Consider the following 21,456-nt stretch of genomic DNA (forward strand, 5'->3'; position numbering starts at 1 on the left):
CCATTCCCATTCAAATCATGCAACACAAAACTTGACTTTAATGTCTTCACCACCTTTGCTCTTGGCTACAAGGTGCTGCAGGGTTGTGGCTTGAAAACTGAACAAACAGCTTAGTCTTATTCTCTGGGCTCATTTATCAGAATTACCTGCAGCATATTTGTTTTAACATGCATCTGTCAAGAACTGGTGTTCCAAGTTTTTAGTCAGTTATTCAAACTGTGTTGCCCATGAGCTGTGGACCTCTAACATGGCTGCCAGAGGGTGCGTTACGCCAGCTGAAACCTCTGTGAAAGAGGTGCCTCTTTGACGCTGTCTTACTGCTGCAGGGTTCTACTAACACAGCGTTTGTTCAGCCATGCATGGCTAGGACTACCTGCCTGATAAATTGCAGCACACACCACCAGCAGCATCTGCAATGATCTGCTGAAAGGCTACACTATATTCTCACAGAGCCCTTGCCCATTGCATAAGACAAAATATCCCAAACACACACACACACACACACACACACATAGTGTAACCTGGAGGAATGCAGGGCTGCATGTTAGCCCATTTGGAACCCATGTGAAAGACATCCTGTCCAATTGGTTATCCTCACACAATCCTCATCCTTGTGTGAGTGGAACTGTTTAGGTTATCCTAATAAGTTTTGCATGGAATTTTCTATTTCTTCTCATTTTTTTTAAGTTATAAAAACTTGGTGGTCATTCTAACTCTTAGCCCATAACAAACACACACACATACACACAATGGTCTGAGAGCAATCCTGTATAATACCACTCATTAATAGCAAATTTGATATATGATTATCTATACATTTAAACCAAACGGCCCTCTGAAATCAGCAGTTTGTTTAGTTATAATCATGCAAAACAAGACACAAACACACACACATCTCTGTTTAAACCACACAAGAAGTCTGTGGCACCAAAGAATGTGTTGGAACAAACATGATACATTCTCCTGAATGCCACCATGAAATCACACAGCCTTCCCGGTAACGCCGTTGTGTGGTGCACAGCCCCGGGAGGGGAAGGCCTCCTGGTTGGGCTATATCTGGGAGAACATACAGGGTTCAGGTGAAATACCAGAAACAGCGTGACACACATATTCTGAAATGAGAGAGAGGGTCAAAGCCAACCCCCTGCCATCCTCCACCCCCATCTTCCCAAACACAAGACATATGGTTCTGTGTAAATCAGCTGATAAGTGAATTTGTGTTCCTTATGAGTTTGTGCGAGAGAGAGAGAGAGAGAGAGAGAGAGAGAGAGAGAGAGCATGTTTTCCTGGTGAATCGCTGCAAAAGCCACTGCACATCTCTCAATTCGCATACGGTAAACTAAAAAAGACATATACAGTATATCTATATTGTGCAGTAGCAGGTGCAGCATGACGTTTGTGTATATGTGTTTGCGTGTGAGCTTGTGTCTAATTGCAAACTGGCTAGTATCTTATAGGACTGTTGCATTCCACTGGGTGTATATTTGCCCCACTCTTAAAACACACACACACACACACACACACACACACACACACACACACACACACACACACACACACGAAATGCTGCAGTCTGGTCTCTCTCATTTCTCATTTTAACACACTCTGGTTTCTCTAATCTTTCAGTTCCAAAACACAGAATTTTGGCTTGTGGTGGATCAAAGAAAAGCTGGTTGAATGCTATGATTTGCTGCTACTTTTGGTTGTGTTTTTTGTTTATTTTTCAGAAAGTTTTTTTTTCATACAACATTTATAGTACCTATGGAGGAAGCAGTTATATGGTCACTTCACACCAGCTGTCAAATCTGGAAGTTGTGGTAGGCACCTATACACACCACGAGGAGCTGCAGTTTGCCTAATGTGTGGGGAGTGCTGAACGCTGAATGAGTCACTGAACCTGCAGTGACCTTTTGTCTTGACACAACACCTGCTTAGTGGAGAAGAATAAACATCAGAGGAAGTTAGAACAACTATGAATCCTTGCTTTATTTTTGACCTCTGACAATGTGTTTAATGGTATTCACATGCCCACCCTCCTACACAAACACACACACACACACACGTCCCTGGACATCTCTGACTCATAATCAAGGCAATTGGGGAAACAGAGAGGAAAAGGTTGTTTGGAAAGGTTGTTTTCCTCCGATGAATCATCTTGAAAAGTATAGACGATCTTTGTGGTGACAGCGGAGGAGGCCACCGTCACCTAGCAACCAGCTACAACAAACTACACAACGCGACGTCGATGGTTAATGGCTAGCGTTAGCCAGCGAGCTAAGCGGTGTTTCGGCTCAATGTGCTACCCTGTTAACTGACGACATCCGACGAGAACACGTAGCTGTCAAACAACATCATTGCAAAGTTAATGGAAACAGACTAAACAAAGAGCCATTCCCTGGGACTGCTACGTGTCTTTCTGTTTCAACTGCTCTCGTAACTACGGCAACAGCAGACGCATTGGCCTCACGGTGACTAGTTAACAGGGTCGCTCGTTGAACCGAAACACCGGCTGTAGTTATACTAGCTAGCGTGGAGAAAACCAAGCGAACAGCTTTTAGCGGAAGAAATGGTGAAACACACGATTCAGATATTTGGTCGTGTTAGACCCACTAAGAAAACTCCGGCGGTAAGTTTACAACTAAGAGCGGTTATTAAAATGAATGCTGGGTAGTATGTTTTTTTGTTAAACCCTAACATAGCTAATGCTGCTTTATATTTCATATTACGTTAAGTATCTCATATTTTAAAAAACTAATTTTTTATCACCAAACAACAGGTTTCAACCGCTAAAAACACACCTGTCGCCACATAATACTATTCAAGCTGCCTTTACGACTTTGTGTTTAAACTTTGTAATAACTTTTTCACCACATCCAATTTGGCTTGTCATAGCAGGAGGTGCACAGGTATGATTTATGGCATTAAACTAAATTATTTCAGTGATTAATAATTTACAGTATAGTGACAGGGCCCAGGAGCACACCTGAATGCAATCACAATGAATTACTGTTTAATTAATTACACCTGTGCTCAGCTTGCCATGACATGTCAATATTAATGCAATAAACTAATATTTGTGTATAGCTCTGCGTGTTCTTCGGGGACAGATACCAGTTTTAAAAGTTTTCATTTGAAGAAAATGACTACTTGTGTGACAACCAATGAAGAGTCGTGCAGAAAAATGTGTTGTGTAATCTGTTGGACAGCCATCATAGTGAAATATACTGAGCCAGACTAGTCAAACAGTGGCAAGCTTATATCAAGCAACCTAATAAGAGGCTGGGGTTTTACACATATGCATACTAATGTTCACTTACTATCAGTCTTTATTAGATGCACATGTTTAAAAAAGAAAGCCCTATTTCCATGTGAAACACCCCTGGCAGCTCTTTCTTCTCCCTAAAGCCCAGTTTATCGTCTGAGCACAGCAGCTGATGGATATAATAATCCAATTCAATGAGGGTTTCTCTTTGCACTTTAGCTTGATCCGACGATATCCAACAAAATGAAATGAGGCACAGGCAGCTGTGTGAGGTTCTGCACGTGTCCACGTGAAGGCAAAAGAACGGTGGTGATCAGGAGGCGATGCTGCAGGCGGGGTGATGGTGAAAAACAATCCAATCATTCAGGTCTTATCTTTTATTCCTGAAACCCCGGGGACTTGTAATTGCGTCAGCGTCCATTGGAAACATATGCCGGAACATATGTGGGAGCTCAAAAAAACAGAGGGTGGGGGTGTTTAGATTGACCCGGGCCAGCTTCACTTTAAATGTCCTCCACTGCTAAAGCTTTAGCTCGAGGTTTAATGCTCTACAGTTTTTCTTGTCTCCCCTGAGGCTCTGGTGAGCGGAGGTGAACTTGGCTACACTGATCATGATTGCCTGTTCAATTCTATTGCTTTCCACAGGATATATGCTTCATAAATTCCATTTCTTCATTCTGAGCCTTGCAATATCCAAACCGCAAGTGGCCAAACTGATATTTTAGACCTAACATGATGTGCTGTCTTTGTGTTTATGGTACCATAACAGCATACAAGTCATAGAACATATTTTAGACTGCTCTTTCAAAAGAATGCCGACTGTAAATGGCTACTCTCAAATACTCCCTAAATATTCCCTTGCGGTAAATTGGCACTCTACCTCGCTCTGTGCTGGTAAACAGCAGCCTGTACGCCTTGTTCCACTCTAGGACTGACTGTGCCGTTGTCTCTGGCTCCCTCAGGTGTACTCTGTCGACAGTGAGGACCAAACAGGTGCTTCTCTGCAGTTTGTGGTACCCAGGGACCTGGCTGATGGCTTTGTTAACAACAAGAGGGAGTGCTACAAGTTCAGGTAAAGTCAGCCAGCTAATTTGGCTGCTCAGCTGGTGGGGTCAATGGAGTCCACCTCTACAAATGTTCATACTTCTCTCTATCATTGTAGAGTACCGAGACTTAAAGCCAGTGAAAGCTTTTATATTTGATTTGCTCGAGCTGTAATGATTATTTGACTAACTGATTAATTGTTAGAGTAATTTTTCATGCACAAATGTCAGATTAATCTGAATATCTTTGGGTTTTGGACTGATATTTAGACATTTAAAGACATCACTTTAAATTTCCAGAAACTAGAATGGACGTTTTTCACTATTTTCTGGCATTTTAAAGACTAAAATTAATCAAGATTGATCGATTAATCTAAAATACAATGGGCAGATTATTTGGTGTTCAAAACTCATTCCCCAGAATCGAGCCATCTGGTCTAAGTAAAATCAGCTGTAGTGTGTTTATATAAACAGAAACAGGATTATTACAAGTGCATACAGTATGCATGTAGTGACTTATAGTCTTACAGTAGGTTTGTGCAGAACATCAAAACAATGACAGCCTCTCATGCAAAACTTGGCAAAAGCAAGACTCTTGCAGATGGCTGCTTCAGCTCTTAATTTCTTTTATGCTTAAGATAAATTCTGCAGGAGTGGTGTAACTGTAGAATTTAGAATGAATAAAGATATCATACAATGTACAAATTTACACTCTCAAGGTTGCATAAGTACTTTTTCCCATGAATAATTCATCCTCCAGTACCGTCATTGCAGGGCCAGAACATCTGTTTAATGCTGGTGGTGAAAGTTACAGTCTTATATACCCTCTGGGCAGGGCCCATGCCACGCTTCCAAGCCCTAAATTCACAGTTAGGGAGTTAGACAGCAGTGGACACTGAGAGCCTTTGAAAACCACAGAGTCTTAAAATAGTCCATGGAGGTTCCCTTGTGCCCTTATAGAAATAAAATTTCCACATTTAACAGTCTTCCTGGGCGGATTCCTCTCACATCGCTCTCATCTTTCTGCGGGATAAAACATGATGGGTTGAGACTGTTTTAGAAAACAGAATGACTAAACTCCTGCTCATGCACTCAGGCAATTAAATAGACTGCTTGTGTGCTTATTCAGTACTGCTCTTGGTGACTGTGTTGAGCCCCGGATGCCTCCATGTTTCCCACATGTCATGGTATTAAATTGAACAATAATTAGATTTTCTGACCTGTTCTGTTCTGCAAATGTGTCATGGCGGTACTGTCTTTGCTCCTGTCATTTTTGTCCAGGTTCCAAAAGGTATTTGATCAAGCAGCCAAACAAGAAGAGATATTTGAAAACATTGCAAAACCGGTTGCAGACAGGTAAAATTTTCCTGTACTTTACAAAATGACTAATCTAAATAAGCTTTTAAAAAGTTTCTGTAATTACTTTAAAACCATTTGTCAACCCTTAAAACTACAACCTTTAATCACCCCATTCACAAATCACACATTTCAGAAGCGATCACTAACCACCTGTACCCAGCAATGCTCATCTCTGCATGCTGTGGTCGGGCCACACAGGCTTTAGCCAGCCTTGTTGACAGGAAGTCAGGAAGGCTCAGCTTTCTTTAAGATGGAAATGGAGGGTGTCTGTGATTTTTGGCCTGCTTTACATACTTAAACCACTAAGTGGACTGGAGCTGGCAGGCAAGATGGCACACTGTGCCATCGTGAGTGTGAGAACATTGGCAAGGCCCAACACACTATGTACTCTAGCTGCTTGCTTATTTTTAGCTGTTGTTTAATTTGTCATTCAATAGTACCACATTCGTTAGACCAACCTGCTGAAAAATCTGCCCCTCGTGATAAAGAATACAAGTAATTCATCAACACTATATATATATATATATATATATATATATACTGTATATATATATTTGATTTAAGTCTAAGTGCATAAGCATTGTTCTCATTCATTGGTAAACCACTGTCAATTTCAGCCAATATAGTTACTTTTGAATAAATTTTAGTTAATATTCAATTCATTGTTGGGAACACTGTGACAGTTAAGTTCCAGGATCTACCTGGTTTGGGAAAAAAACTAAAAACTAAGATGTTGTTAGAACTCCATTAGTGGAAAATAGATACATACATAGAAGCTTTACAATTGAATGTAGTAATTGAACATCATATCAGATTTATTTACATGACTCTCACTCAGTTTTAATAAACATAATTAGACATAGTTGCATTTACGTTTTATACTTCTTGTCTCAATGACAGAATTCAGTTCTTCGTTTCTTCACCACTAAGATAGCTCTACACATAATTTTCATTCCATTTGAACAAAAGGGAACTCTTTCAGTGTCTGTCAGAGCTTCACCCCTTGGCCAGTCTTAGTCTGACACTGAACTGAAGAAAAAAACAGCCAAGAGGAGAAAGAATTTACTTGGAATTTCCTGTGATCAAATGTTAGTTGTGTTGTTATGTGAACAAGTTTTTCTCTCCTTCTTTTTCTTCTCCTTCTCCTCGCCAAATCAATTTAGTCCTAACATTTCAGCCTGGCCTTCTGAGTCACAATAAGAGCTGTTTGTGGAATCAACAACTGCTTTCCATTATCTTTGCTGTTAGAAGACTTATAAACAACATTTTGAGATGTCTGTATGATTGGCTGACTAAGGACTTGTGTTTGACCTGGCGCACACAGGTTCACTGACTTGGGTATTAGTTTGCCCTCCCCCAACCAACCTTTTAACAGTGCCCTCTTTGTGTGACAGATGGTCAACATCAGGTTAAAGATTTCTGTCACAACTAGACTATGTCTTGCCATATCAATTTGAGCTTGGCGTCTTTTAGTCTTTGATATGGCTATGTCTGTAGCCTAGAGGGAACTAGTCATTCTGTCTAGCCATGACCAATGTGTCTCCACAGACATTTCTTAGTCCACTGTCAGTTCATTGTCCCCTTTGCAGATTGCCCGTTTATACACTAAACATTCTGAATTCCTCCAAGTTTTAGCTTTAGTGAATGGGTTGAATTGTCCTTTCTGTTCAGCCCACACTTCCTATTAGAAAATGTTTCCCTCAAACACAATCACAGGAATAGACCAAGACTTAAGCTTCATATCAGATTATGAAAAGCAATTCAGATGGGACTGACATAGACTAAGATTTGTGAAACCTAGTCAGCATGCTGATAACTATGAAGCTTTTGTTATAACTATAGAAGCAAGTCTGGTCACAAAAATCAGAAACAGAATCAAATCTGGACTGACAATATTTTTTCCCTAAAGCTCCTGTAGGCAGGAAACATTTATTCAGGAGTCACTTTGAATCGCAGCAGTTTCACTGTCACCGCACTAAAACACGTAGGCGCCTATCCTCTCAACTAGCAATAACTGTCAAGTTGGTGTTTTGGTTGGTATTCTGTCATACTTGGCACAATTCAAGTTTAGCTAAAAGCTCTAACTCGTTTACTTGCACACTAGTCGCTGTCTCTGCTGTGGTGTAACCGAAACCAGTCATTTCAACCCCAACACAGTAGTTTAAAAACAAACCAGTATTAACAGCTCCAGGAGAGGAAGAGCCAATGTAATGATGTTGGGCTGGCAAGGCAAACCTTCTATCTGCATTGCAGTCTTATTTCACATGGTTGTGAAACCTGCAACCCAAGTTCAAAGTCCGGTTTTAAACTTATCCCTAATTACCTCAAATGTCTGGACATACTGCGTTTCAGAAAAAGAACAGGAAGAACAAGGATCTTCTGGACGATGAGTTACCAATCTCCAGGAAAGCTGAGGTGTAAACAGGAACAAGCATTGGGAAACGCCCAAGCCTCAGCAGCAGGGCCCAGGCCGCATCATTAGCACTGACATTAAACTAAACACTGAGCCTGTGTCTTTTCTCCCTGCTGCCAATCACTGCAATGACTCACACTAGATTAAATGGACGCCCAGTGGCCATCCAAGTCAGACTAACCAACCACCATTCTCTGAGTGGACGTAGTGTTTTATATAAACTGACATGCAGTTTTTCCTTTACCCTTCTCATGCAGGGTGTGGAATTGTACAGCGCAGAGGGAGGGAAACCCACACACTGCTCAAATACTGGGTTGGCGATTCCATTAGAATAAGTGAGAGGCCTAAGTTCATTTATAATTCATCTTGAAAAATATAGTGTCAAGATATCCTTTTCCTTGAAATTGGGCAACTCAAAGAGCAGTTTGTCTTCACCTTTGATCCCAGCTCACGTATCAGAGGCCCCTCATTTTACTATTCCGCCCTAGTTTATTTCCAAGGCTACAGAACAGGAGGGTTTTTTCTTCATATGAATGTCATCATACTGGATGTTCATTTCATTCACACAGAACTAGATACCATTCGTTTCCATGGCCCTGTGCACGTGCAGAAGGGCAATTGAGTGCCAAACCAAAATTTACCGGGCCCTGCCTAGCCGAGTGGGTTTGGACCCTTTCCTTCAATCGTACTGCAAGACATTCCTCCCTCACCGGCAGATGTCTGTCGCCATAGCAGTTTTGCACTCACTGCCATCTTTTCCTGTGGATTTAAAGTGTCAGATTCAATTCCTCAGTCTTTTGGTGTCTGCTTAGCCGTACTTGACAGTCCCTTGCACTCTTGCAAATCAAAATAGTGATGTCATCGGAACACGTCGATGTCTGTTAGGCTATATTTTTAAAGTTTAACAATCAATTATCTTTAGGCCCTTTTTTGTTGTTTGGTGCCATATATTTATTTTTATATTATGTTTAATCTTATCTGTTCTTATGTTTTCATGGACTTACACTAACATCTACTATACTTAAATGTAAAATGTGCTTGTTTTGCCACCTGTGATCAATTGGCCAGTGAGAACAAATTAGATGTGTAAGAATATTAGTATTAAAACTGTCTAATAAAGGTCCAGTGTGTAAGATCTAGTGGCTGAATACCCCTCACCTCATCCTCCCCTTCCAAGTGTGAAGGAGAAACTACAGTGGCCGCAAAACTTAAACTACCTAGAGCCAGTGTTTATTTTGTCTGTGCTGGGCTGCTGTAAATACATGACCGTGCTCCCTCTATATATATAGAAGGCTCATTCTAAGGTAACAAAAGTTTTTATTTTCAGGGGATTATAGCCTTATAAAAACATATTTAGGAATATTATACATTCCATTTCTTCCATATTCTGTAAATAGATCCAACTAAATGTGGCATGCTGGCAATCTGCTTCTTAAAAAATCTGAAAAAATACATAATATGTGTAGATACTGTTATATAATATGTAACAGTATCTATTCTTCATATTACCATAAGTTTATGCTCTTGGTGTTCATGAACGTTGTTGTTAAGCGTATGTGTGTCTGTGCAGTGTATTGGCTGGCTATAATGGCACCATATTTGCCTATGGTCAGACGGGCAGTGGGAAGACCTTCACCATCACGGGAGGGGCTGAGCGCTACAGTGATCGTGGTATTATTCCCCGCACCCTTTCCTACCTGTTTGAGCGCTTCAGCCAGGTCAGCACAGCATGGTTAGCTTGTTTTTTTCAGTATATTCACTGATACATACAGGCCACAAACATTGATACATCCAAGAAAAGTGTGTCTCTACCATCATTCATTTCCTTACGCTGCAAAGCATCAACATTTGAACAGTTATGTCAGAAACATTAATATCTTCATCCACCCAGTCCAATTTTACACACTATATATTCTTTCCACAGGACAGCAGTATGGTTTACACCACACACATCTCCTACCTGGAGATCTACAATGAAATGGGATATGACCTCCTGAATTCCCAACATGAAGCATCCCGACTTGAAGACCTACCGTCAGTGATTTTTTAATTTTTTTTATTACTGCAGTGTGTGCCACACTGATGTTACAGACGTCTTGTTACAATCAAAAATGTAAAAAAAAAAATCATTGTTAAATAGTGTATTGGCAATATTCACCTAAGAGTAATAGATACACTTATTTTAAAGCTGAAAAGACCAATCATCCCTGGTTCTATTATTCTCCCAGACACTTGTGGGTTCAGCTGAGCCTTATTCCTGAACAGCCGTTTGTCAGCCTGGCTCAGAGTCAGCGTGTGGTGAAATATGGAGACTCTAGTATTTACCACCTCACTACAAACTGCCAACTGACATAATGCGACTGTGGGACAGCAATGGATGTGGTCAACCTGGTGGCAGACTCTGCCACTGGAGTGGAGAGCAAGAGGGTCATGTGGAGAAATGGCTTTTCATAGCTGGTCACTGCTGCAGCTGGTCTGAGGCAAATTCTTTGTGTGTGTGTGTGTGTCCATCTACTTCTTTTTCTCACTCAGTTATCCTCTCTTGCTTCCCTTTCTCTCTCTGTGTCCTGTCTTTGAGACTGTCTTCAATCCTGTTTCATCATTCTTTCTTTTTCTGTCCATCTTTCTTAGTAATTATAAATTCCATCTGTCTGGAGGTTTTGTCTGTGTATGATCTTATTTTGTCTTTTTTTTTTCTCATACTCAATACTTATTCATCTCAAAGTAGACTTTGGACTTCCAGGCGCAACATCATCTTGGTCATTGGTCATCATTTTGATGTTTTCCTTGTATTTCCTTGTACCAGTTCCATTTAAGTCTCTTCTCTCCTTTTGCAGAGTACCCAGCTCAAGGTTTCAATACCCACAAATCACAGTCTTCTGGAAATAGACAGTGCCCGTTGTTAACCATGCTGTGGCCACACTTGCTGATTCAAGGAGAAGCTGTGGCACTGACAAATTTCTCTCTTTAACTGCTGGTCTCCTCTCTTTCACTGCCTACCCCTTCTTAATTTTTTTCTTGTACTGTGCATTATTTCCATCATGCGTCCAGCATTCCAACCTCTAAATACCCAGAGGTCTGTAAGTTAATTCAACGTCTATATCATTTTTTATATATTTGTTTTAAAATACAATAATCAAATCCTCTTTTAGGTTGAAGGGGCTGTCTGGGAAATAACCCTGCCTCAGCACAGCCCTTTAATCACGTTAAGATTAATACTGTTTTATCAAACGACCTCAATTACCTACACATGTTACAACATAATTATCTACATTTGTTCTCCAGTCATTTCACTCTCTTTGACAGTTCAATCCAGTAGCTATACTGTCACAACCCTGGCAGCGTGATGGAAATGATATGGTAGGCTCATAGGAGTCATTTCAGCCCCATCTGTCCAAGCACACTGTGTTTCTGAGTGCTTGATGTGGGCAAGAACCAATTACCTGTTTGTTTTTAAAAGCAAGCCCTGTCTGTTATCAAGTTATGAACCCCCGGATAGATAAAGCACATGTGTCAAACCGGGTCGCAGTCCACACTGACTTGCAGATGTGGTTTGTTTGGATTTTAGAGCTGTGCGAGGCCAAAGCGACAAGAGGGAAATGGATGACATAACTGACGTAATTAGTTTTTCATAATTGCTTCAATGTTGGATTATTTGGGCTGTGACTGGATTTGTCCAGCTTTGTCATTTTTTATTCAAAAGTTCAGGTTAATTTATTTTGCTAGAATTTCCTTATAGCAAGTTTTTTTTTTCTTTTCCAGAAAAGTAATGATCATGGAGGATCCAGACCAGATCATCCATCTGAGGAATCTGTCACTGAAGCAGTCAACAAATGAGGAGGACGCCCTGAATCTGCTCTTTCTGGGTGACACCAATCGTATGATTGCAGAAGTAAGAAAGTGGAAACACATGTCAGATTCTTCTCTAAAATGTATGATATAACTTCCACTTTTTTCATTCACACAGCATATGTGCGGTGTTCTTAGCGGGGATTGTAAACAGTATGCACAAATACATGGCCACTCCCAGGCTAAGTGGCATAAAGGGTATTTTTCAACCACAAATGTAATATGCCCTCTAAAGGCTACCTTAAGACCCTTCAAAAATATTATTTTGGTCCCCTGTGGTCCCTTTTACCATGTTTTTTCCCAGTAAAACCAAGCATTCTCTCTGTAATTTCTGTTTATGTTGCGGTGGTTCTTTTCTACACTCAGACACCCAGACTCCCCTGATGAGAGATGCGGTGGGTCAGCTTTTGCTTTGCAACCTGAGATTTGGAGCAAAGGCCTGATCTCACCTTGTTTAACCCTGCTTCTAGTTTGTAAGTAAATAACAGACAATAAAAGTGAACCAGATAATCAGGTTTCATTCAGACACTTTCAGTTTTAACAAGTATTCCAAAGTCAGTTTTTTGATGCGGATGGGATTCTTCCATGAAACAAAACCAGTCCAAACGATGGAATTTCTCTAGAACTTCCACTGAACATAGCCCGTTGCTCAAATGTCTGGTTTTCATCTACCTTGAGGACACACTCGTAGTGTCCACTGCTGTTATACATGTGGGTATATTTCAGTGGAAACACATTCTTGGATGTTCCATTAGTTTGTTGATCAGGCAATTGAGGCGTTCACAGTTCAGCAGGGAGCTTCCAGTCCAGTCCAGTCCACCCACACATAGACCATTGTGAACTTGTCCTCTCTGGAACTTCTTTAGAAGAAGGTTTCTCTTGAGCCCCCAAGCAAACAAAGTGGTGTCAACCTAGTCAATTTGTCGCTGCCAGAATCATCCCCGAAGTCCTTGCTCCACGTAGACTTCCAGTAAAGTTAACAGTGATGCTTTCTTTCTTCTCTTGCTCCCAGCCATGTGGATAAAAGATGACACATTCACGCCGCACTCTACAGACAATGATTTCACTTGCTTTGAGACATGGTAATCCCCTCTGCACTTTTATTGGACAGGAAATAAAATCACCCTTCACCCTTCCTTCAACCTCACCAGGAAACATTTCCTCCCATATGGTCTTTTTTTCTTTTTTCTACATCCCTGTTTCCCTTCTCCTAATGTGCAGGGATGCAGGGCCTGGATCTTTGCCCCTTTTCTACATCCTCCTGAACATGTGGGGGTGAGTAGGGTGCATATCAAGTGGTCAACATTAAACTGCACTCTTAATCTTTTGAATCAGCAATCCCTTAAGGATTCGTAGCACCAGATTGGCCCTTTCTGCTGACCCAATGTAGCACTGTGTGTGGTCAGCATGTGGTGCATGTAAGATCAACATGTGGTCATTTGAGAACACAGGAGAATAAAGGAAGTGACTCCAGTGAGATTGCATTGTTCAGCTGTTTTTATTTTTTACAACTAAAGATATACTTTAATACCCCTGTGTGGACACTGTTCCCTCTGTGGACATGAACACATTGTCCGTAACCGTATACTGTACTTGATGTGCTCTCCAGGACTCTTAAAGATACTGTGTGTGTGTGTGTGTGTGTGTGTGTGTGTGTGTGTGTGTATACTGTATATATTGCACACACATATGAAAAACCTGCCCAAACAGTCTCCCAGCTACTGCTCTTGATAAATGCCTTAGTAATGACAACAACACAAAGAGATAAGAACGGTCACTTCTTATCTGAGGACAGCTACCAGTGTATTTGAATACTTAACAGTCGTCCAATATTTAACTGTCATGTCTGAGTGCTGACATCGATTTCCACTGTAGTACATGCGTTAACAGCCACTTGCAGTATATGTCACACTTAAAAGCTAAAAACTAATACAGTCTAATATCACAGTCCTACAATAAATCCCTTATGAACATCATAATGTTTAGTTTTATGTTCAACTTAATGTCATTTTGGTGGATGTCGTTTGTGGTACTGTTGAACTGTGTGTTAATGTCAAATTGTTGCATTGTTGGCTGGGTTTAAAAAAAAAACATGAAAAATGTAATAATATACTTTTAGTTTTATTTATTGGCTATAAAATAAAAACACTTCCATGACACTTTTTCCATGCCTCTTCAAAATAACTGCTTAAAACCTGACAACACTACTACAACTCTACTTTCTCTGTAGAACTATTTATTTGTTTTTGGTACTTGAGTTACCACTTGAATTATCTCTGACCCTGCCTCCAACTCCTTAATGGAGCATGAGCACATTCATTTGCAAAATTCTTACATTATTGGCAGTTATTACATTAACAGTACTTCTTTTATTATTGGCTGCTACAGTGAGAACTCATTGCTGGACTGTCTGGAGCTTGACAAACTTATCACAGTATCAGCCGCTTTTTAAGGCTTGACCTGCATCGTGTTGGTTGTTGTGGAAAATAGCTGTCAGTGGGGAGACTGCAAAACTGATTCTCCAACATGGACACTCCATCCTTACATTCGACTCTGTATTCAATCCTACTAGTTATGCAACCCCTTTCAACATCTAAGGCCTGCTTCATATTACTCTAAGGGATACCCTTAGGAGCAAACCTGGACATGTGCAGAGTGAAGGGAATTCGGACTGAGGAAAGAGATGATAGCGGTGGGTTAAGATAGTGAAAGATCTGTCATGAGCTGTCATGACCTTAACAGGCAGGTGTTGACACATTTACGCCAACAACAAGTCAGGGTCAAAGCACCTTTTTAAAATGAGCAACCTGGAATGCCGATGATGATGTTTTCAAGCAGACAGAAAGAGTAAGTCATGTCCATATCTTAAAACAATGACCATTCGACAGACAGAAAAGAACATCAGCATTGATCAGCAGCTAATTCAAGTGAAGAAATACTGTCATCAAAAGCTGTTATTTAAAATCACTGTCATGTGTTCAAGGTGCTTACGTGCTAGGGCGTAAACAGAAGAAGACAAAAAGAAGTCTTTTATCAGCACTTTGGCAGTTAATGTCCATTTCCTGTTTATTCTCTCTTTGAGAACCCCATGAGTAACCCATCCTCCTCTAGTTAATAAAGTTTGTTTGTTCACAGTGACTCATACTCTATTTTTGTCTCCTCCTGGTCTCAACCTGACTTCTGCTGTTCCAGTGACCATCTGAAAATCAACCTCAGCTTTTGTAAAGCCGCCACCATGTGTTTACTCCTCATCGGTTACACATGGTGTGGCTTTGATCTTCAAACCAGCGGGAGCAAGGAAAAATAAGAATCAAAGGAAACATGTTTTTTGTTGTTGGAATATGGAAAATACCACAGAAAATGTCCTTTTTTTCTGTGTGTGTGTCCACCATGTGTACAGATTTTAGAGGATTCAAAATACACAGACCTAAGAATATTACAGCATGTTCTCTCACCACTCTACTCTCTTCTTCTTCTCTCCAGACTCCAATGAACCAGGCGTCCACACGTTCCCACTGTATTTTCACTGTGCACTTATGCAGACGTGAGCCGGGCTCGGCCACCCTGCGGCGCTCCAAGCTTCACCTGGTGGACCTGGCTGGATCGGATAGGGTTAGCAAGACGGGACTAAATGGGCAGCTGCTCACTGAGGCCAAGTACATCAACCTCTCCCTCCACTACTTGGAGCAGGTAGCCACTTCTGAGACATATTTTTTGTTTGAAATAATATATTGTATTCTTGTGTTTGGTTGCTTGTGATTTAGCGCAGGAGGATTAAAGGAGCAATATGTAATTCTTGGCCACATGCTCCATGCTTGATAAACCTGCAAGTATCCTCAAAAATGTGTGGCAAACTTTTCAAAACCCTTCTAACATTCATTTCAAATGGCTACATGTGACTGTGGGATCATTTGTGTTTATTTGCGTCACAGTAGTGTGAGTGGTCGTGTTTTGATTGCAATAAATGGATCAAAAAGATGCTGAAATAACTTCATCATGATGATGATTTGTAAAAAGTCTGAGTTCATACCTTGTCAAGTTTTCCCACAAGACAACAAGCAAAAGCTTTTAAAAAGTATGTTTTCTGAACAGAGTTCACATTGATGAGGGCTATGAGCTTTGGTGGTTGAGAGCAGAGAATACTGTCAACGGTATCGATAAATGGCATTTCCATCCAAATTCATAGGCCACCCACTCCTATGTATTATGGGCAATCTGGACAGCAAGAAAATAATCTTAAGTCTTTGTAAACAATACAACATATAATCGTGGGTGTTTTGCCGCCCTGCCATTCTATCGGACTGTTTATTTGTTTTTCCCATGCTGTTCATGAGGTGTTGAAAATCTGCCTGAATCCATGTCAGTGCAGCGTGAGCTCTCCTCTCGCCTGTAAGCAGTTCCAGATCAGAGCAGAATCTGACGTCACTGTAGGTGTTTATTCCTCAAGATGCGCTGGCTCTGGCCCTGTCGAGCTCCTCCAGGCTGCTGAGGCAGTTAGCAGCAGCTCTGCATCTCTGCTCCGCCTGGTTCTCTTCTTCTTTGTCCTCATGTTGCACTGAGGGAAGACTGAAGAAATCTACAGTAGATCAGCATCGCCCCTCGAGGCACAAGTAGTATTACAAGAAAGTGTGTCTGCTCATAATATTTGTGTTCAAGTTCATGTTTGAGTGTTCAAACATTCATGAGCTAGTAATTCAGGCCATATATTACACATTGCCTCTTTTAATGTTGAAGTAGTTCATTTTCATGTCATTTTATGTCAGACATTTGCTATGATTAATGCCTGTGCATGATCAGTAATAGACCACACTGATGGAAAGAATAACTTTCTTTCAGACATGTTATTATGTTATTTCCTTTTGCTCTTCCTCAGGTGATCATAGCTTTGTCAGAGAAGAACCGATCCCATATCCCCTACAGGAACTCCATGTTGACCTCTGTGCTGAGGGACAGCCTCGGAGGCAACTGCATGACTACAATGATTGCCACTATGGCAGTTGACAAGAGGAACCTTGATGTAAGAAGGCAATGTTTATGTTCAGCTAGTGGATAGACATATTCTCTTCTCAAGTCTTACCAGGATCCTCTGCGTATTTAAACCAAGCAAAATCAATATTTTCTTACATTTTTTATTAAGACAGTAAATAGTTCTGGCATATTGTCCAGTATATACTGCTTCATAGAGACTGATAATGAGTAAGTCTTCCCTCAGCCAGAAAAACCTTTATTAAAACATTTTTTTAAACTGTTTTCTTCAGGAGTCCATCTCTACGTGCCGCTTTGCTCAGCGGGTGGCTCTCATCAAGAACGAGGCAATATTGAATGAAGAACTGGATCCTGCCCTGGTGAGACAGCCAGGCACTCACAGCGCTTTACCAGTCACTACAAATACCATAGCTTAGCCACACAATCACACAGAAAGCACGACTTAATGCGCTGTTTCATTATGGCCAGACCCTCCTCAGAGCTTCCAGACCTTAAATTGATCATGAACGAGTTGTAGTGAGAATCCAGCTTCTAAATGTAACTAAGTGTAACCCACCATGTGCTTAAGTGTCTTCTTCAGGTTTCCAATACCAAACTGGTTTTTCCAGTGTCAGACAGTCATTACGAAAGAAGCAGTTTTCCACCTCCAACACGTGGACGCCTGTCCATCTTGCGTTATTTAGACTGCTCACAGGTCCTGTTTGCATTCTCTCTCCGTCTTGTTTACATGCCTCCAATTCTGTTATGGTGTATTGTATCCCAATACCTTACAGCCTCTTGAGAAAGCGTCCAGCTGGAGACTGGTTTGTATATGTCTTTGCACACACATCATGCTAGGAAACATGCACTGCACGCATGTAACCACAGAGAAATTCCTGCCCAGATGTTGCAGATCTGAGGACACGCTGTAACATTTCTAAAATGCAAGTGGTCAGCCTTTCATTATATTCAGTATCTGCATACTATGAATACATTGTTATAATAGTAAGTTAGAGAAAAGGCCAGAGTAGGATTAGGAACAGAGAAAGATTTGGCGAAAATAAGTCCTTGGATCGTTGCATGATACAGTATGCGGTTACAGAGGCCACAATTCTATACATAGACCTTACACTAGCTTCCATATCTGCCTTTTGTTACAAATTATTATACATTATATAAGTAAAAGAAAATTTCCAGAGCACTTTACCCAATATTTCCCCCCCTTTACTTTCTCCTCTTACACTACTTATCACACCTTCCCCTATTGCTGTGTGCCAGGAAGCAGACCTGGTAGTTGCTTAGGCTCCTCAGGGGATATACAGTAGTAAGTCATCACGGCTATATCCGCTTCCTCCCCTCCCACCATGACCTGCCTCAGGATCAACTGCTACTGTATTACGGCTGCTGAGACTTGGCTGGCCACTTGCAAACCCTACAGAGGTATTTTTAAGAGAGTCTGCGGCCGGCCCAGTAATTGTGACAGTGTCTGGCTGCTCCCAATTGGGTCCGGCACGGTTACAGCTCCAGGCAAACCCAAACTCCGCGGGCAAACTTCTTGTCTCCGTTTATGACTTTTTAGTGTGTTTCTCATTTTGTTCGTTGCTCCCGTCTCTCTGTCTCTGCCTCTATCTCTCTTCCTGGTTTACTGAGAGAAAAAAAAGTCAAGCCAGCAGTGCAGTTTGCAGATTAGAATGATGTCATTTATTGTGGTTTGGGGTGACACTCAGACTCTCATTTTTGGCCTGCCCCGTCTGAAGGCACACTGTCTATTGGACATGCCGGCTGTGGTAATTGATTTGAAACCTGGAGTCTGACTTTCACAATCCTGCAGGCAGTGTTTGGTACATCGCTCAGACCACACACTGTCTTAATGGTCCTATACTGTAGCCTACAGGCTACAAAATGCACTTCTTCAAAGCCTGAACAGCAGGAAACCAGCCAGACCAGACAAAACATTTAACATGTCTCTCATGGACAGGGAAATAATGAGGTGTTGAAAGTGACCTGTGATCATAACGAAGTCAGCCACAGTGACCATACCATATAAGGTTGGCTCTGTTGGCTCCTCTAAGTGCACTAAGGTCAGTCATAATCCTCAGTGTAGACCAAGCTGATCCTGGTCTGCAGTCAAAGGAATTTTGTCAGCAGTTATTGGATCATCTGAGACACTTCCACCACCTTTATTTCAAGTGGATACTCAATTTGAGTATTGTGTGCAGGAGTTTGAGTTAAACTGAATTGCCATCAGGCTTCTGTCTGTAAATCTCAAAGGGTCAGAAAAGTTTATCTTTATGTGTTGTTATGCAGCTAAGCGGAATGTAATCAGAGGCTGAGTGACCCTCCTGAACCAGGACTCTTCCTTTACTTAAAGACACACACAACATCTTGCTTGAGAAGACAGCTCTGATTAGTGCATACCTGTGAGTCAAACAGAGGTCTGCTTATAGCCTACCAGTGAGACATGTTTGAGACGCGGGTGTGAAAATTCCTGCGGGTGGTTGCTCTCCCTGGGTCCCTCATCTGTCTTGTCCAAGTGGCTGGTGTTCATTAGGACAGAAGGGAGTTTGGAAGTGTAGTGGTTTGGTGCAGCACAGCTCCCTGCCTTGGTTTAAAATGCCTAAATGGTGCCTCGCATGGAACTCATGTGCCCATGTGTTATCATTTTGTTGTGGGGGATAAAAGACCTTGCCCGCGTTTAGGTGTAATGGGAAACTATGACTCCTGTTCCTTCATTAAAAGAGGCCCCATAATAGCAGCATGTTTGCGAGTGGCAGACTACATAATACATATGCATTTGAGGTGTAACCTATGGTTATACCGCAAGTGCTTACAGTTTACTGTGGGTGGTTTTCTGCACGGGATGGATAGTATGTGTTCAAGAAGAAGCTGTATAATTTAAAGTTAGAATTGTTTGTACAAGTCTCTGTAATGCTTCAAACCTAATTCTGTAACATGTTTGTCAGCACATGGAGAGTAACTCATTTAGTGTCCCTTTTCCATCGACCATAACAATCTGCGTTTTGCACCGTTGCACTGACATGGGTTTCCATAGGATATGCTGGCATCATCAGTCACATGAGTCAGTTTTTATCCGGAGTGTGTGGAAGCCTGCCGCGGTGCTGTGGTACCAGTGTGGGCTCGGCGCTCTGAAATAGACTGCACGATTCCGCTGACCAACTACTGGCGGTCAGCGTTTCAGGATGCAGCTGGGAGAATTACATCAGACCATGGGCTCCAAAAAAGAGATACAGGGAGTGGCTCTGGTGAGGGATGGTCAGCCATGATGTTCAATGCTAAAAAATATGATATGGGGTGGATTAGGGATAAGATTTTCTTTTAGCGAGGCGGCACCTACCCCAAACCACACTGCAGGTCTGTTTCTTCTCAAGAGCATCTTGAGTTGACGATGTCTGACTGTATGACTGGTTCTGACTTTCCAGTTCAAAGTTGTGATTGCCAGAAGTTGCAGTTATTTGCTTTGATGACTCAGTCTGACCTTTGACCTTGATTTAGCTTTCACTGAACTTTGGCTCCCTAGCAACTTTGTGTCAGGAGTGTCACTGTGTAACTCTGGCACACAGTCGCCACTTTCTGTTGTATTTGCTCTTTGCAGCTGAAACAGTTCCAGCCATTCAGTCTGCTTTAGTATTTTGCGGTGCGGTCAAATTCAGTGGTGATTGTTAAGTGGGATTTATATTGACGAAAGAAGTGGGTCATGTGAGAAAAAGAACAATTGCCACTTGTTTTTTTAGGTGGTTTTGTGTGTTGTTTTGCGGTGTGATTTGTGCAGATTTTTTATTACAACTGGTCTGGCTTGCTTTCAGTAACTATACCATCGTTTGAGTTTGGTGTTGGCCTATTTTTCCCAACCATTAACATGTAATTACACTTCTCTGTTTAGATGTAATGTAGAAAGAATCATTCTCTTCTTGGACAGATTCCCCCTTTTTCAAGGGATTTGGCAAATGAATGAATGCCCTGTTAACAGCTCATAAGCTACAGAGATATCGAGCAGTAGGTTTTATTTTGGTAATCAGTCCATGTGGGTTGTCTGTTAAGTATGTGGCCCCTTTCACATTTAATCATAACACCTTAAGTTCAAGTTAAGGCACACTACTAGTAACTGCTCAGCATCAAAATGAGGGCACATGTCAAGTGGGCTCACCTCTAACCTCTTACTCCTCTTGCTCTGCACCAGGGGATTTAAGATTTAATCCCACTTAACTGGTCTGTGGCACCGAGAACAAAGAAATAAATATGAAAAGTGCTGTTAGTGATGTCAAGAATCACTATGAATGATTTGGTGTCTTTTTTCCGATATGGTGTCCTTACAGTTTCAGAGTGTAATTCACTACGCTGCTGTAAATGTGCAAACTTATTATCAGAAACTTGTGAATTGACAACTTTCCTAATACAGCCAAACATCAAGCAATTGCAAGACATAACACATAGAAGCCAGCTAATATTACTTACTAATCCAACAGCAAGAAGCCCAGCTCGGCAACAACTAAAGTCAGTCAGTCCAAGATTTACACTTGTCTTGCAATCTCCTCCTTGATCACTGT

The 21,456-nt window shown here is 41.3% G+C and overlaps 1 protein-coding gene across 3 annotated transcripts in view; it reads left to right on the forward strand.

Moving 5' to 3' along the window:
* Positions 1-2,094: 2,094 nt before the first annotated feature.
* The window catches only part of kif6 (kinesin family member 6), a 58,583-nt gene continuing 39,221 nt past the window's right edge, over positions 2,095-21,456 (forward strand). The window contains exons 1-9 of one of the 3 annotated variants that reach the window (XM_010736414.3): positions 2,095-2,626; positions 4,225-4,334; positions 5,587-5,661; positions 9,648-9,795; positions 10,002-10,111; positions 11,840-11,969; positions 15,410-15,616; positions 16,800-16,943; positions 17,185-17,271. In XM_010736414.3, coding sequence (XP_010734716.2) covers positions 2,567-2,626; positions 4,225-4,334; positions 5,587-5,661; positions 9,648-9,795; positions 10,002-10,111; positions 11,840-11,969; positions 15,410-15,616; positions 16,800-16,943; positions 17,185-17,271 — 1,071 coding nt within the window. In that variant the 5' untranslated portion in view covers positions 2,095-2,566. Of the gene's footprint in view, positions 2,627-4,224; positions 4,335-5,586; positions 5,662-9,647; positions 9,810-10,001; positions 10,112-11,839; positions 11,970-15,409; positions 15,617-16,799; positions 16,944-17,184; positions 17,272-21,456 lie in introns of those variants that run through there. The other 2 variants (XM_027274542.1, XM_027274543.1) reach the window with 2 other exon arrangements.

Source organism: Larimichthys crocea, chromosome XXIV, assembly GCF_000972845.2.
Source record: "Larimichthys crocea isolate SSNF chromosome XXIV, L_crocea_2.0, whole genome shotgun sequence".
Lineage (NCBI taxonomy): Eukaryota > Metazoa > Chordata > Actinopteri > Sciaenidae > Larimichthys > Larimichthys crocea.